At 40.3% G+C, this 17384-nt stretch overlaps 1 protein-coding gene across 3 annotated transcripts in view; it reads left to right on the top strand.

The window, feature by feature from the left end:
* LOC128697058 (endoribonuclease Dicer-like) overlaps nucleotides 1-17384 on the top strand; it is a 72790-nt gene that overhangs the window by 27858 nt on the left and 27548 nt on the right. For all 3 annotated transcript variants that reach the window (XM_070095324.1, XM_070095323.1, XM_070095325.1), the window contains 5 exons: nucleotides 24-3095; nucleotides 3701-3907; nucleotides 4144-4341; nucleotides 7772-7890; nucleotides 11088-11265. In XM_070095324.1, the coding sequence (XP_069951425.1) occupies nucleotides 24-3095; nucleotides 3701-3907; nucleotides 4144-4341; nucleotides 7772-7890; nucleotides 11088-11265 (3774 nt within the window). The remainder of the gene's footprint in view (nucleotides 1-23; nucleotides 3096-3700; nucleotides 3908-4143; nucleotides 4342-7771; nucleotides 7891-11087; nucleotides 11266-17384) is intronic.

Here is a 17384-nt window from a genome sequence, read left to right as displayed (position 1 = left end):
AGTTGTGTGTTGTTCTCTCACAGTGGTTCGAAGAACTGGAGAAGAATGAGGTGCTTGTGATGGTTGCAGAAATCTTCAAGGAATTAGTTCTTCATGCCAAGTTACCATTGTCCTCAGTCAACCTGATCATTATGGATGAGTGTCATCACACAACTGGGTCACACCCCATGCGACAGATCATGAGAGAGTACGAGAAGGTGAAGGCATCTTTCCCTGTGAAATGTCCTAGAGTTCTAGGGCTGACAGCTTGTGTCATTCATCGTAAGTGTAAAAAGAATGAAGCGATAGGCCTGATGAAGAAACTGGAAACTGCAATGGATTGTGCATTAGTGACGACTACTGATCATAATGAAGTTGTTAAATATAGTACTGGTCCAAAGGAGAAAGTAATTTGTTATGACTCTGATGAAGCTTCTGAGTACCGAGAGTCAATTAGGGCTCGGTTACAAACAATTATAGAAGATGCAAAGTGTCAGCAAGATATTAAAAAGAAATCCAAGACAATGGTTAAGAAAAAAATGGAGAATATTATTCACATCATGGACAGTCTAGGAGACTGGTGCGTCTCTCGGGCTATTATGTATGAGATTGATCACCTTGACATTATGGAGCAGATCGAGGATGTTCCCACGGTTCGGGAATTAATTGCAATGCTCAGAGAGAAGCTTAAAGAAATATACGACTTCTGTACAAAAGAGGAAACCATAATGGGCCCTCTTATGCATGTTTCCAACAAGGTTAAGAAGTTATATGAAATATTTAGTGTATGTAAAGAGGAGGTGTATGGACTGATCTTTGTTGAGAGGAGAAATACTGCTAAAATTCTCTATGATTTATTGCTAGAGGCTGCTAAAGAAAGTGATGATTTTGCATTTGTAAAACCCTTGTATGTTGTGGGTTCAAATTCTCGCTTGGGCTTTGATATTCGCTTGGCTCAACTGGAACTTCGCAAGCAGAAGGAAACACTGAATAAATTTCGTAATGGGGACTGCAATTTTATAGTTACAACTAGTGTGTTAGAAGAAGGTGTAGATATTAGAAAGTGCAATGTAGTTATACGCTTCGACAGGCCACTAAACTATCGTTCCTATGTGCAGTCGAGAGGACGAGCCCGTGCACATCCATCAAGGTACTTAATTATGGTCAAGGAGAGTGAACTAAAAGATCTGCTTGAAACAGTGGAGGTTTATAGGGAAATTGAAGGCTTCTTGACACAGTCGTGTCATGATCGTCAATTACCAACAAGTGCAGAGGCCAGCACCCACTTTGCTGAAGACGAATATATTGCTCCCTATGAACCTTATGGTGTTGAAGGGCCCAAAGTCACTATTAATTCTGCTATACCACTTATTAATGTATACTGTGGTAAGTTACCTCAGGACAAGTTTACACTGCTGACGCCAGAAGTTGTCTACAAGAAGAGTGAGGGCGGGTGTGTAGCTGAGATAAAGTTACCCATCAATGCTTGCTTCAGGGACAACGTGCAAGGGGACTGCATGGAAAATAAAGACTTGGCTAAGAAAAGTGCAGCACTCTGCCTTTGCAAAAAGTTGCATGAGATAGGAGAGTTAGACCACCACTTGAGGCCAGCTGAGATATCAGATGATAGCTTATTGGAAGGTCTAGTAGATGTTCCTCCAGAAGCACCCATCAAGGCTGGGGAACCCCAGCCTGGCACCAAGAAGAGACGGCAAGTTTATGACAAAGAGGTATGCCAAGCATTTACTCATCTTGATGAAGGAGTATATAAGCTCTATTTTATTACCATTCAGCCAACAGGTACACAAGCTACTGATCTGCTCATAAATTCCACAAAGAGTGATGTATCACTTGGACTGATTTGCCAAGGCAACTTGATACATTGTCCATTCACACTCTATTACCCTAAATGGGGAGAGGTGGAAGTTAAATTGGAATTTATTAAGGAAATTAGTGGCGAAAGTCCTGAGTTGATGAGCAGAATTGAGCACTTCCACAAGTTAATTTTTGAAACATTGCTGCAGATCAATTCAGTGCTTTTTGATTTTAATGCTAAAGGCTCAGGTGTATATGTTGTACCAATGGGACAAGCCAGCACCATTGATATGGATGTTCTAAATCAGGTATGCAGTTTGGAATCTCTTAGAGCACCTATTGTGTGTAGCTCACAAGCAGGATCTTTCAGTTTTCAGAGTTCTTGTTATGAGGATGCTATAATATATCCCTTGTATGAAACAGGAAAAACTGTCCGCATGTTCTATGTTAAACAAATATTGACCAACTATACTCCACAAGCAGAGTTTCCTAGGTCTAAGAAACTGTGCACCTCTTACTTTGACTACTACACCCAGAAATATGATGCGAAAATTTCTAACATGCAGCAGCCTTTATTAGCAGCAAAACATGTACCTAAAGAACTCAACTACTTGAAGCCTCCATCCTCTTATAAACAGAAAAAGAAGCTTAACAGTGATTCTGTGAAGCTTGTGCCAGAGCTGTGTGGCATACTGCCTCTGAAGGCTTCTCTCTGGTGGCAAGTCATGTGCATTCCTTCCATACTTCATCGCCTCAATAGTCTAAATTTGGCGCACCAGCTCAATGCTACCATAAGCGACTCAGGGTTGACCTCAGAATGTTTAGACCACAAAATAATTTTCAATTGGAGTGAAGAAGTAATTGCAAGAACAAGGGAGACTCAGCAGAATTTATGTGTGTCTTTAGTGGAAAGGAAGAGTGATTTTATGCATCCATTTGCGTTACTCCATGCTCTCACTCTTCGTGGCGCCAATGATAACTTCGATCTGGAAAGATTGGAAGTTCTCGGAGATTCTTTCCTCAAGTACATCACCTCGGAATATTTATTTCTGAAAGAGACAAAGAACCACGAAGGTAGACTCACTCAGCGTCGAGGAAAACTCATCTGCAACAGAACTCTGTTTTCCCTGGCAAAGTTAAAAGCAGTACCACAGAAGATCCAGTCAGTTAACTTGGAACCCCCTGTTAATGGTTTCCTGCCAGGGTTCTTAATGAAGCCCAAGGTTAATGAACAACTGAGGAGATACGATGTTGCTTATGACAAGTGGGCTCGTGTTGATAACCTGGACGACCTGAAACAGGTACATCCTTTTAAGCTTTGTGAACCTGAGCAACCTGCAACAGGTAGGTCCTTGTATTCTTTGTGACCTGAACACCCCGCAGCAGGTAGGTCCTTGTATTCTTTGTGAACTTGAACAACCAGCAGCATGTAGGTCGTTGTATTCTTAGTGAACCTGAACAACCTATAGCGGGTAGGTCCATGTATTCTTTGTGAACCTGAACACCCCACAGCAGGTAGGTCCTTGTATTTATGACCTGAAGAACCTGCAGCAGGTTGGCCCTTGTATTGATGACCTGAACAACTTGCAGCAGGTAGGTCTTGGTGACTTGCTTATGGTTCATGACTTAGAGCTCTAAATTTCATGCTCTGTCAGACACCACTGTTAAATCACAATGGTAAATTAATAATGGTTCAGGACAAATTGAAATAAAGTCTAAAGTCTCTCCAAATTGTGGGGTTAGTTGATGAATTGTTCAGCCTTATTATTTTGAGTTTTATTTTTCTCTAAACTTTCTATCTTTGTGCCTTTTCCTTGTCTTAAAATTTATAATACGTAAATATTTCATATTTTTCCTCTATAGTTTTGCATTCTCAAACTTTTGATTGTTGTGGTCAATGTTGCAGGAGGCCGAGGAGATGGAAATTGATTCAGAAGGGAAGGAGAGTAAGAATAACACTGGAAGCTGCTGCTACAATCCCTGGAGTCAACACATGTTGTCAGATAAAAGCATCGCTGACAGTGTTGAAGCACTCATTGGTGCTTACCTGCTTACCGGTGGCACTGATGCTGCCATCAACTTTCTGCATAAGCTTGGTCTTGGTGTCTGTAATGTAAGTATACTGTAAAATATTAGGTATGTAGACTGTTGTATATGAATAAATGTGCTGATGTGTATAATGTAGGCACACTACAGTTATACTGAATTGTGTATCTTATATAAATGTGTATTCCTAGCACATGTAGTCTTGATGCTTATAAATGTAAATGCAACATGCATATATGTATTATTATTATTAGTAGTAGTAGTAGCATTGTTAATATTTATTGTGAAATTTTTTAATTTTAGGGAGAGTCTTTGCTTAAATCTCAGCTGGATGTACCGTCTGCGGTGGTGAGCCAAGATGCTCAACAAGCCGAGAGTGAGATCAGACGGTACTACAGGATCTCTTGTCTTGATCGCTTAGAGAAAGCAATAAAGTACAGCTTTAATGATAAAAGCTTTATTGTTCAGGCTGTAACACACAGTTCCTACTCTCCTAATAAGGTACAGTGTTACTACAGTGTTTATTGTGCAGGCTGTAACACACAGTTCCTAACAAGGAACTTTTATTTTGAGAAGATGGCTGGAGGCAGTGAGGAGGGGGAGGAGGAGACTGGAGACAGTGAGGAGGAGGAAGAGACTGGAGACAGTGGAGGTTAGAGCTTAGTTTAGCATGAATATTATGTTGAGAATGAGGTTTGTATACATTTGAAGACTTTGTGGTATTGTGAAAATTAACCAAGAGGGCGTATATATTTTGGGCAGATGTAACAAGGGATTTTAAGTGGTATGGGCTTGAGCATCCAGCAGATAAGTCTACGCATGTTAACCCTTTCAGTGGCCATCACATAGAACTACGTCATTTAGGCCAGGGCCCCTCACATAGTTTTATGTCATGAGCTCAGCTCACTCAGATAAGCTGTGAGTGGTAAATTTTGGCCTAGATATGAGAGAATGAGTTTCTGCAGTGATACTGCAGAAAAAAAAATTTGCCCCATAGAGTGCATGATGGGAAAAGCAAAACTGTGACCATATGTGGTTTAACCCTCTCAGGGTTTCAGCCGTACTAGTACAGCTTACGCACCAGGGCTTTTGACGTACTAGTACGCCTAAATTCTAGCGCCCTCAAATCTAGTGAGAGAAAGCTGGTAGGCCTACATATGAAAGAATGGGTCTATGTGGTCAGTGTGTGCAGTATAAAAAAAATCTTGCAGCACACAGTGCGTAATGAGAAAAAAAACTTTGACCGTGTTTTTGGATTAAAACAGCGACTTTGCACTGTATTTTCGTATGGTATTTATTGTTGTATTCTAGTTTTCTTGGTCTTGTTCTATAGAATGGAAGACATATTACAGAAATTGAGATGATTTTGACTGATTTTACAATTGAAATTGAGCTCAAAGTAGCAGAAATGTTCGATTTTTACCAAAGTTCAAAAGTAAACAAATCATGCTAAGCGTCCAATACACGTCAACTGGTGAGTCTAATATTCTTTCACAAGTGCGCTGATATTATTTATACCATTTTTTACACTAATGCAGTTGTCTGCATAACAGTAAATCTTCTATTTTTTGTGAGAATAAAAATTCAAAGTGGAAAGCAAAAGAATGTAAGAGGGGCGTTGGGACGTGACTAATGAACAGAGAAAATGTCATTTTAGTGCCAGGAATGTCTTTCTTGTTTATTCTGGACCCTATTTGGAAATTGGCATCTTTTGAAATTTGTGTGAAATTGGTAAAATTGCTAAATTCTGACCACTGTATTTGATAGTTGAAATCGGTAAATGGGTGGTTTCTTGCACTCATTCGATAGAAAAAATGGAGTTCTAGAGAAATAGTTATGATTTTTGTCGATTAGTACAGTGGAATTGGCCAAAAATAGGGCTCAAAGTGGGCAAATCGCCGATGCGTAAACATCGTCGAGACAGCTAACTTCACAAGAGCATAATTCCATAAGTTTTCCATCAAATTTCATATTTTTGGTGCTGTTATGATCGGGAAAAGATTCTCTATCTTTTCATAAGAAAAAATAATTTTTTTTTTTTTTTTTGAAATTTGGGCGACCCTGAGAACAAATCTCTGAGAGGCCCTGTCGACCCTGAAAGGGTTAAACTAGCAAAATTTTGATGAGTTGTCTTGAATAGTTTTTATGGCTTTATTAACTGTTTCTTGGTATCATTTGATAAAATGAAAGATATACTACTGATATAGAGATGATCTTGATTGATTTCAGGACGGATAGTACCTCGAAATTGAGCTCAAAATAGCGGAAATATTCAATTTTAGCCGATATTTCAGAGAGTGAGTAAGGCTTCTCTCCTACATCCTCTGCTCTTCAGTCTGTTTTATGGTTTTTTAATAGGTCTAGTACAGTTATTGGGATGCTGTAAACTATGACTAATCATTTCTGGTTATATTTTATTATTTGAGAAATAGAGTAAATTTTCTATTTTTGTGTGATTAAGAACTCAAAATAGAAGGCAAGTGCAATATAGGAGAGGCCTGAGGATGTGACTAATGAACTGAAGAAATGTTGTAGTACCAGGAATGTCTACATTGTTTGTTTATTATTACTTTGAAATTGGCATTTTTTAATTTTGTGTAATATTGGACAAATTCCCAACTTCTGTGCACTTAATGGGATAGTTAAAATAATTGAATAGGCAGTTTCTTGTGCTCAGTCGATAGAACAGAAGGTATACTAGCAAAATAGCTAAGAATTTGGTAAATTGGGAGGATGGAATTGGCTTAATAGAGGACTCAGTGGGTAAAATTGCAAATGCATAAATTGCGTTAAGACCACAAACTTTGTGCCTGCGTAATTCCACAAGTTTAGTGTCAAATTTTGTACTTTTGGTGTTATTACCTTCAGAAAAAGATTCTACCATTTCAGAAGAAAAAATATTTAAAAAATAAAATGTGGACACTAAGAGCACTATTAATTTTGGGAGTCTGGGCAGTGAAAGGGTTAAATTGAAGTGGAGACAAGTGGGTTTTGTGATTTGATGTGCTGTTGGAGTGCTAAATGGAAACAATTTAGCCAAACTTGAATGCTGGAGGTGTGCAGTGCAGCACCTGCACTCTGAAGGAGTGCAAGTTGTTCAAAGAGTCCCAAATGTGACATCCATACACTTCTGGAAAAAAAAAAAGATGAAAGTGCTTCCTTCCCTGAGTCACTCCATCTGGGTGGGAAAGAGCCAGTGTATACAAAACTTTTATGAACTTTAATACTGTCATTTATTCCTAGTTTCTTACATTACATTAGTTACTATAATGATGGTGATGAGGCAACTAAAATGCTGGGAGTAAAGGGCTAGTAACCCCTTCTCCTGTATAAATTACTAAAATTAAAAAGAAAATCTTTTGTTTTTCGTTTTAAGTCGCCCTACCTTGCTGGGATACGGCCAGTGTGTTGGAAAAAAAAAATGGTGATGTGGATGTTGTGGGTCACTGACTGTTACCAGACGCTAGGGTTCCTGGATGATGCTGTCGTGAACTACTTTATCACCAGTCACATCTGTTACAAAATACAAATGCAAATTTTTATTTCTTTAAATAACAAAAAAGGCACAATACCGTGACTGGAACGATACACAAATAACCCGCACATAAAAGAGAGAAGCTTACGACGATGTTTCGGTCCGACTTGAACCATTGACAAAGTCACACTAACCAGAAGTGGAGCAGGACGGCTATATATAGCCGTCCTGCTCCACTTCTGGTTAGTGTGACTTTATTTCTTTATGTGGTACAAAATAATGTACTTTACATGTAATAAAACATTGTTAAGCACAAAGAAAGCAACTAGCATGCAGTGCATTTCAGGGAAGCTATTCCTAATGCTTAAGGACTATTTAAGAATTAGGCATTGACTGTTAAGTGGGATTTCTTAAGTAGTTCACTACAGTCATGTGTAATTGTTCTTTGTGTTGCAGGTAACTGACTGCTACCAAAGGCTAGAATTCCTGGGTGATGCTGTCTTGGACTACTTGGTCACCGGTCACATCTATTCAAACTACACTTCATATTCTCCTGGACAGATATCGGACTTAAGGTCAGGTCTTTTAACAAATCCTCTTCCTTTTTCTTGCTATTTTGTAATGCTAATGGATTAAGATTTTTTTCTCATCAGCAGTTTCCTGTTAAGGTAGGGTAGTCGGAAGTGACAGCAGATGTGCTTTCTTCTTAGTCACCATAACTTGGAGGTAAGCACTGCTGGCAAGACAGCAACTGAATGAGTGATGGTGAATGTGTTTCTTTCTTTGAGTTACCATACCTTGGTGGTGAATAAGACACATGTACAACAGTTGGGTATCTTTATTATTGAAACATTTTGCCTTCTCAGTAGGCTTCTTCAGTGAAATGCAGACAATAGATTACAGGCAGTAGAATTGACAAGGAACAATATGAAACTGAAGCATAAGATTGAAGTCTTGAGGAAGGGATTAGTAGTGATGAGCTTCTTGGGAGGGTCTTGCAGGTATGTGATATAAAATGAATACATCTTCCATAACCCTTTCTCCTGTATAAATTACTAAATTTAAAAAGAGAAACTTTCATTTTTCTTTTTGGGCCACCCTGCCTTGGTGGGATACAGCCAGTTTGTTGAAAGAAAGAAAGAAAGAAGACATCTTCCATGGAGGGGTGAAATGCTCTTGTTGTCTACAGTGATACTGTTCATATAGGTTATAAAACTAAATATGATTGCATGTTTTCACAACCCATTTAAATCTGTGTGTATTTTCTTCTAGACATTTAGTAAGATTTGGAGTGGCAGTGTCTGGTTCATTTCCTAACATTTTAATACCAAGTACAGCATTAATCTCAATGGTCCTATCACTAACACTAGCAACACCAAACTCCTTCCTCAGATTAAGAACTCTCATAGTGTACTACTACTGATACTTGGAATACCAAACTCCTTCCTCATATTAAGAACCTTGGTAGATTTAGGACAGCCAAGAATAATTCTGAAGGATTCATTTTGCATTAGTACCAAAGCCCATAGAGAATTTTCCTTAGCTAATATTAACACAGTCATAAGTAACCAAGGATCTAATATATATACATTATTCTCACTATTCTCACATTAGCACTATACATGGTGTTGTACCAGCAACTTTAATACCATAGTTAGGGCTGTGGCAGGAACAGCATCGATAGCATTTGGGTTTGTATTTCACATTTGGTTGTGATTTTTTTTTTTTTCAACAAGTCTGCCGTCTCCCACCGAGGCAGGGTGACCCAAAAAGAAAGAAAATCCCCAAAAAGAAAATACTTTCATCATCATTCAACACTTTCACCACACTCACACATAATCACTGTTTTTGCAGAGGTGCTCAGAATACAACAGTTTAGAAGCATATACATATAAAGATACACAACATATCCCTCCAAACTGCCAATATCCCAAACCCCTCCTTTAAAGTGCAGGCATTGTACTTCCCATTTCCAGGACTCAAGTCCAACTATATGAAAATAACCGGTTTCCATGAATCCCTTCACTAAATATTACCCTGCTCACACTCCAACAGATCGTCAGGTCCCAAGTACCATTCGTCTCCATTCACTCCTATCTAACACGCTCATGCACGCTTGCTGGAAGTCCAAGCCCCTCGCCCACAAAACCTCCTTTACCCCCTCTTTCCAACCCTTTCGAGGACGACCCCTATATATATACGTATATATACATATAAAAATACACAGTATATCCCTCCAAACTGCCAATATCCCAAACCCCTCCATTAGAGTGCAGGCATTGTACTTCCCATTTCCAGGACTCAAGTCCAGTTATATAAAATAACTGGTTTCCCTGAATCCCTTCACTATATATTACCCTGCTCACACTCCAACAGCTCGTCAGGTCCCAAATACCATTTGTCTCCATTCACTCCTATCTAACACGCTCACGCACGCTTGCTGGAAGTCCAAACCCCTCACCCACAACACCTCCTTTACCCCCTTCCTCCAACCTTTTTGAGGACGACTCTTACCCCACCTTCCTTCCCCTACAGATTTATACGTTCTGCATGTCATTCTATTTTGATCCATTCTCTCTAAATGACAAAACCACCTCAACAAACCAACTTCAGCCCTCTGACTAATAGTTACATTAACTCCACACCTCCTAATTTCCACACTCCAAATTTTCTGCATAATATTTACAACACACATTGCTCTTAGACAGGACATCTCCACTTCCTCCAACCGCCTCCTCGCTGCAGCATTTACAATCCAAGCTTCACACCCATATAAGAGTGTTGGTACTACTATACTTTCATACATTCCCTTCTTTGCCTCCATAGATAACATTTTTTTGGCCTCCACATATACCTCAATGCACCACTCACCTTTTTTCCTTCATCAATTCTATGATTAACCTCATCCTTCATAAATCCATCCGCTGACACGTCAACTCCCAAATATCTGAAAACATTCACTTCTTCCATACTCCTCCTCCCCATTTTGATATCCAATTTTTCTTTATCTAAATCATTTGATACTCTCATCACCTTACTCTTTTCTATGTTCACTTTCAACTTTCTACCTTTACACACACTCTCCCAAATTTGTCCACTAACCTTTGCAATTTTTCTTTAGAATCTCCCATAAGCACAGTATCATCAGCAAAAAGTAACTGTGTCACTTCCCATTTTGTATTTAATTCCCCATAATATAATCCCACCCCTCTCCTGAATGCCCTAGCATTTACTTCTTTTACAACCCTATCTATAAATATATTAAACAACCATGGTGATATGATGGATTTATTAAAGGACATTTCTACACCAAGTTCTCTATAATATTTAATTTAGCTGATGTTTTCCACCCAGCTAAAGGATAGGTTGGGCATGTCAATATCTTTTAGATGATATGACGGGGCCTAGTCAATTACAAATTACTTGAACCTCATTAAGAATGGTGCTTATCTTATGCCCTGTTCTACAGATCATGATGTCATCAGCATAGCTTATAGCTATATGTTTAGGTGAGGTAGGTCAAGCATTTAGAGGAGCATTAATCAGAACATTAACTAGCATGGGACTGAGAACTCTTCCCTGCAGTGTACCTAGCGGAATATCTTTAGACTTGTTTCTAAGCCTTGGTAGAGAACAGAGGATATTCTATTTGACAGATATCCTATTATCCAACTGAATAGATTACCACCAATATTTATTTTGGCTAGTTCATGTATTACTCTGAGAGGATAACATGCACATTTTCTCATAACATGAGTTAATAACATTACAGATCACATTATGTGAAGAATGAAACTCTTGCTAAAGTTGCTGCTGAGATGAAGCTGACCAAACATTTACTGCACATGGCACCAAAACTTTCAGCTTCCATTGACAAGTTCTTGAAGCTCCTGGAAGAGCCTTATGAGGAGGACACTCTCAATACTGAGGAGGATGAGGTTGATGCTGAGGTAGGATGTTCTGGGTTTTGTGACAATGCTGGGGTAAGGTGTCCAGTGTTTTGTGATGATGCTGAGGTAGGATGTTCTTGGTTTTGTGATGTGATGATGCTGAGGGAAGGTGTCCAGTGTTTTGTAATTATGCTGAGGTAAGGTGTACAATATTTCAAAGTATTAATGTTTTTCTGATGTATTTAGCATTAGGTGCAAAAGTAGGTGTCATGACACAGCAACAGTGAAACATTAATTTCAACAGTAGGTGTCATGACACCTACTGGAAAATCTACAGAGATCATTTACTGCCCACATAGTCAGCAAAAATTATAGGGGGATAAGTCTGTTGAGTGTACCTGGTAAGGTGTATGGTAGAGTTATAATTGAAAGAATTAAGAGTAAGACGGAGAATAGGATAGCAGATGAACAAGGAGGCTTTAGGAAAGGTAGGGGGTGTGTGGACCAGGTGTTTACAGTGAAACATATAAGTGAACAGTATTTAGATAAGGCTAAAGAGGTCTTTGTGGCATTTATGGATTTGGAAAAGGCGTATGACAGGGTGGATAGGGGGGCAATGTGGCAGATGTTGCAAGTGTATGGTGTAGGAGGTAGGTTACTGAAAGCAGTGAAGAGTTTTTACGAGGATAGTGAGGCTCAAGTTAGAGTATGTAGGAAAGAGGGAAATTTTTTCCCAGTAAAAGTAGGCCTTAGACAAGGATGTGTGATGTCACCGTGGTTGTTTAATATATTTATAGATGGGGTTGTAAGAGAAGTAAATGTGAGGGTCTTGGCAAGAGGCGTGGAGTTAAAAGATAAAGAATCACACACAAAGTGGGAGTTGTCACAGCTGCTCTTTGCTGATGACACTGTGCTCTTGGGAGATTCTGAAGAGAAGTTGCAGAGATTGGTGGATGAATTTGGTAGGGTGTGCAAAAGAAGAAAATTAAAGGTGAATACAGGAAAGAGTAAGGTTATGAGGATAACAAAAAGATTAGGTGATGAAAGATTGAATATCAGATTGGAGGGAGAGAGTATGGAGGAGGTGAACGTATTCAGATATTTGGGAGTGGACGTGTCAGCGGATGGGTCTATGAAAGATGAGGTGAATCATAGAATTGATGAGGGAAAAAGAGTGAGTGGTGCACTTAGGAGTCTGTGGAGACAAAGAACTTTGTCCTTGGAGGCAAAGAGGGGAATGTATGAGAGTATAGTTTTACCAACGCTCTTATATGGGTGTGAAGCGTGGGTGATGAATGTTGCAGCGAGGAGAAGGCTGGAGGCAGTGGAGATGTCATGTCTGAGGGCAATGTGTGGTGTGAATATAATGCAGAGAATTCGTAGTTTGGAAGTTAGGAGGAGGTGCGGGATTACCAAAACTGTTGTCCAGAGGGCTGAGGAAGGGTTGTTGAGGTGGTTCGGACATGTAGAGAGAATGGAGCGAAACAGAATGACTTCAAGAGTGTATCAGTCTGTAGTGGAAGGAAGGCGGGGTAGGGGTCGGCCTAGGAAGGGTTGGAGGGAGGGGGTAAAGGAGGTTTTGTGTGCGAGGGGCTTGGACTTCCAGCAGGCATGCGTGAGCGTGTTTGATAGGAGTGAATGGAGACAAATGGTTTTTAATACTTGACGTGCTGTTGGAGTGTGAGCAAAGTAACATTTATGAAGGGATTCAGGGAAACCGGCAGGCCGGACTTGAGTCCTGGAGATGGGAAGTACAGTGCCTGCACTCTGAAGGAGGGGTGTTAATGTTGCAGTTTAAAAACTGTAGTGTAAAGCACCCTTCTGGCAAGACAGTGATGGAGTGAATGATGGTGAAAGTTTTTCTTTTTCGGGCCACCCTGCCTTGGTGGGAATCGGCCGGTGTGATAATAAAAAAAAATAGTCAGCATAACATTTAAACTACTAGGAATGCTTAAATGTGCTTGGAATATACTCTTTGGAGCGAGGAAGAGAGGGATACCTGTTAATATACACCGGGAAGATACTGGAGGGCCAAGTTTGAACTCATCACACTAACAACTGACTGGAGTGAAAGAGATGGGGAAAAAGCATAAAATGCACCTAGCAAATATCAGAGCAGCCTAGATATTTATTGACAGCAACAGCCTGGTTGTACCATGGGTACAATAAGAGATCATTCTACTAATGTGTAGTCATAGACTCTTCAACCTGCTACCAGTAGATATAAAAAATGTTCCCAGTACAAATGTTGAAGTTTTCAAGAGGAAACTGGATCACCACCTCCACTAGATGCCTGATCAACCAGACTGTAATGGCTATGTGGACCAACAGACCACTAATAGCAACAACCTGGTTGAATAGGCACTCAATGATGCTTGACTGAAGAACAGGCCATTGAAGGTAGGTGTGCTGTGGCCTGGTAGGCAACACTCTTGCCTCACACACTGAGTGTCCATGGTGCACTCCCCAACAAGAGTGGAAACATTGGACGTGTTTCCTTACACCTGCTGTCCCCATTCACCTAGCAAGTAAGTAGGTACCTGGGTATTAGTCAACTGGTGGGGGTTGCATCCTGGGGGAAAGATTGAAAGACCCCCAATGGATATAAGACAGTCCTTGGTGATGCACTTACTTTTTTGTGTTAACCTGGGTGCCCAACCCTCTGGAGTTAAAAATGCAAACAAAATCTTATCTTAAATAACCCTCACTATAGGTCTCAAATTTATCACAACTATTTCCATCATGGAGTTGAAGTGACAGGATGGAGCCTTATATACTGCCAGGAGGTGAGATGTAGGCCACTAGTAGAGGTAAGAATGTAGTTGTTGGGAGGTCACGTTGATAGGGACATGACCTCCCAACGGCTACATTCTTACCTCTACTAGTGGCCTACATCTCACCTCCTGGCGGTATATAAGTACAGTGGACCCCCGCATAACGATTACCTCCGAATGCGACCAATTATGTAAGTGTATTTATGTAAGTGCGTTTGTACGTGTATGTTTGGAGGTCTGAAATGGACTAATCTACTTCACAATATTTCTTATTATTATTTTTTATTATCACACCGGCCGATTCCCACCAAGGCAGGGTGGCCCGAAAAAGAAAAACTTTCACCATCATTCACTCCATCACTGTCTTGCCAGAAGGGTGCTTTACACTACAGTTTTTAAACTGCAACATTAACACCCCTCCTTCAGAGTGCAGGCACTGTACTTCCCATCTCCAGGACTCAAGTCCGGCCTGCCGGTTTCCCTGAATCCCTTCATAAATGTTACTTTGCTCACACTCCAACAGCACGTCAAGTATTAAAAACCATTTGTCTCCATTCACTCCTATCAAACACGCTCAAGCATGCCTGCTGGAAGTCCAAGCCCCTCGCACACAAAACCTCCTTTACCCCCTCCCTCCAACCCTTCCTAGGCCGACCCCTACCCCGCCTTCCTTCCACTACAGACTGATACACTCTTGAAGTCATTCTGTTTCGCTCCATTCTCTCTACATGTCCGAACCACCTCAACAACCCTTCCTCAGCCCTCTGGACAACAGTTTTGGTAATCCCGCACCTCCTCCTAACTTCCAAACTACGAATTCTCTGCATTATATTCACACCACACATTGCCCTCAGACATGACATCTCCACTGCCTCCAGCCTTCTCCTCGCTGCAACATTCATCACCCACGCTTCACACCCATATAAGAGCGTTGGTAAAACTATACTCTCATACATTCCCCTCTTTGCCTCCAAGGACAAAGTTCTTTGTCTCCACAGACTCCTAAGTGCACCACTCACTCTTTTTCCCTCATCAATTCTATGATTCACCTCATCTTTCATAGACCCATCCGCTGACACGTCCACTCCCAAATATCTGAATACGTTCACCTCCTCCATACTCTCTCCCTCCAATCTGATATTCAATCTTTCATCACCTAATCTTTTTGTTATCCTCATAACCTTACTCTTTCCTGTATTCACCTTTAATTTTCTTCTTTTGCACACCCTACCAAATTCATCCACCAATCTCTGCAACTTCTCTTCAGAATCTCCCAAGAGCACAGTGTCATCAGCAAAGAGCAGCTGTGACAACTCCCACTTTGTGTGTGATTCTTTATCTTTTAACTCCACGCCTCTTGCCAAGACCCTCGCATTTACTTCTCTTACAACCCCATCTATAAATATATTAAACAACCACGGTGACATCACACATCCTTGTCTAAGGCCTACTTTTACTGGGAAAAAATTTCCCTCTTTCCTACATACTCTAACTTGAGCCTCACTATCCTCGTAAAAACTCTTCACTGCTTTCAGTAACCTACCTCCTACACCATACACTTGCAACATCTGCCACATTGCCCCCCTATCCACCCTGTCATACGCCTTTTCCAAATCCATAAATGCCACAAAGACCTCTTTAGCCTTATCTAAATACTGTTCACTTATATGTTTCACTGTAAACACCTGGTCCACACACCCCCTACCTTTCCTAAAGCCTCCTTGTTCATCTGCTATCCTATTCTCCGTCTTACTCTTAATTCTTTCAATTATAACTCTACCATACACTTTACCAGGTACACTCAACAGACTTATCCCCCTATAATTTTTGCACTCTCTTTTATCCCCTTTGCCTTTATACAAAGGAACTATGCATGCTCTCTGCCAATCCCTAGGTACCTTACCCTCTTCCATACATTTATTAAACAATTGCACCAACCACTCCAAAACTATATCCCCACCTGCTTTTAACATTTCTATCTTTATCCCATCAATCCCGGCTGCCTTACCCCCTTTCATTTTACCTACTGCCTCACGAACTTCCCCCACACTCACAACTGGCTCTTCCTCACTCCTACAAGATGTTATTCCTCCTTGCCCTATACACGAAATCACAGCTTCCCTATCTTCATCAACATTTAACAATTCCTCAAAATATTCCTTCCATCTTCCCAATACCTCTAACTCTCCATTTAATAACTCTCCTCTCCTATTTTTAACTGACAAATCCATTTGTTCTCTAGGCTTTCTTAACTTGTTAATCTCACTCCAAAACTTTTTCTTATTTTCAACAAAATTTGTTGATAACATCTCACCCACTCTCTCATTTGCTCTCTTTTTACATTGCTTCACCACTCTCTTAACCTCTCTCTTTTTCTCCATATACTCTTCCCTCCTTGCATCACTTCTACTTTGTAAAAACTTCTCATATGCTAACTTTTTCTCCCTTACTACTCTCTTTACATCATCATTCCACCAATCGCTCCTCTTCCCTCCTGCACCCACTTTCCTGTAACCACAAACTTCTGCTGAACACTCTAACACTACATTTCATGGGAACAAATTCGGTCAGTACTGGCACCTGAACATACTTCTGGAGTGAAAAAATATCGTTAACCGGGGGTCCACTGTATTTCCATCATATACAGTTAACTCTTCTCTTTCTTAACTCTCTTCTTTCTTTCAGCACACTGGCTGTATCCCACCAAGGCAGGGTGGCCCAAAAGGAAAAGCGATAATTTCTCCTTTTACATTTAGTAATATATACAGGAGAAGAGGTTACTAGCCCCTTGCTCCCGGCATTTTAGCCGCCTCTTACAACACGCATGGCTTACGGAGGAAGAATTCTGTTCCACTTCCCCATGGAGATAAGAGGAAATAAACAGGAATAAGAACTAGAAAGAAAATAGAAGAAAACCCAGAGGGGTGTGTATATATGTGCTTGTACATGTATGTGTAGTGTGACCTAAGTGCAAGTAGAATTAGCAAGACGTACCTGAAATCTTGCATGTTTATGAGACAGAAAAAAGAACACCAGCAATCCTACCATCATGTAAAACAATTACAGGCTTTCGTTTTACACTCACTTGGCAGGACGGTAGTACAGTGGACCCCCGCATAACGATATTAATCCGTTCCTGAGAGCTCATTGTTATGCAAAATTATCGTTATGCGAATGAATTTTCCCCATAAGAAATAATGGAAATCAAATTAATCCATGCAAGACACCCCAAAGTATGAAAAAAAAAAATTTTACCACATGAAATATTAATTTTAATACACACAAACTGAAAAAGGCATGCACAGTTACATGACACTTACCTTTATTGAAGATCTGGTGATGATTGATGGGATGGGAGGAGGAGAGAGTCTTAGTGTTTAGAAGGGGAATCCCCTTCCATTAAGA

The sequence above is a fragment of the Cherax quadricarinatus genome, chromosome 49, assembly GCF_038502225.1.
Source record: "Cherax quadricarinatus isolate ZL_2023a chromosome 49, ASM3850222v1, whole genome shotgun sequence".
In the NCBI taxonomy this organism is placed as follows: Eukaryota; Metazoa; Arthropoda; class Malacostraca; order Decapoda; family Parastacidae; genus Cherax; species Cherax quadricarinatus.
The sequence above is the reverse complement of the archived record's forward strand: the minus strand, read 5'-3'. Positions and strand labels throughout refer to the sequence as shown.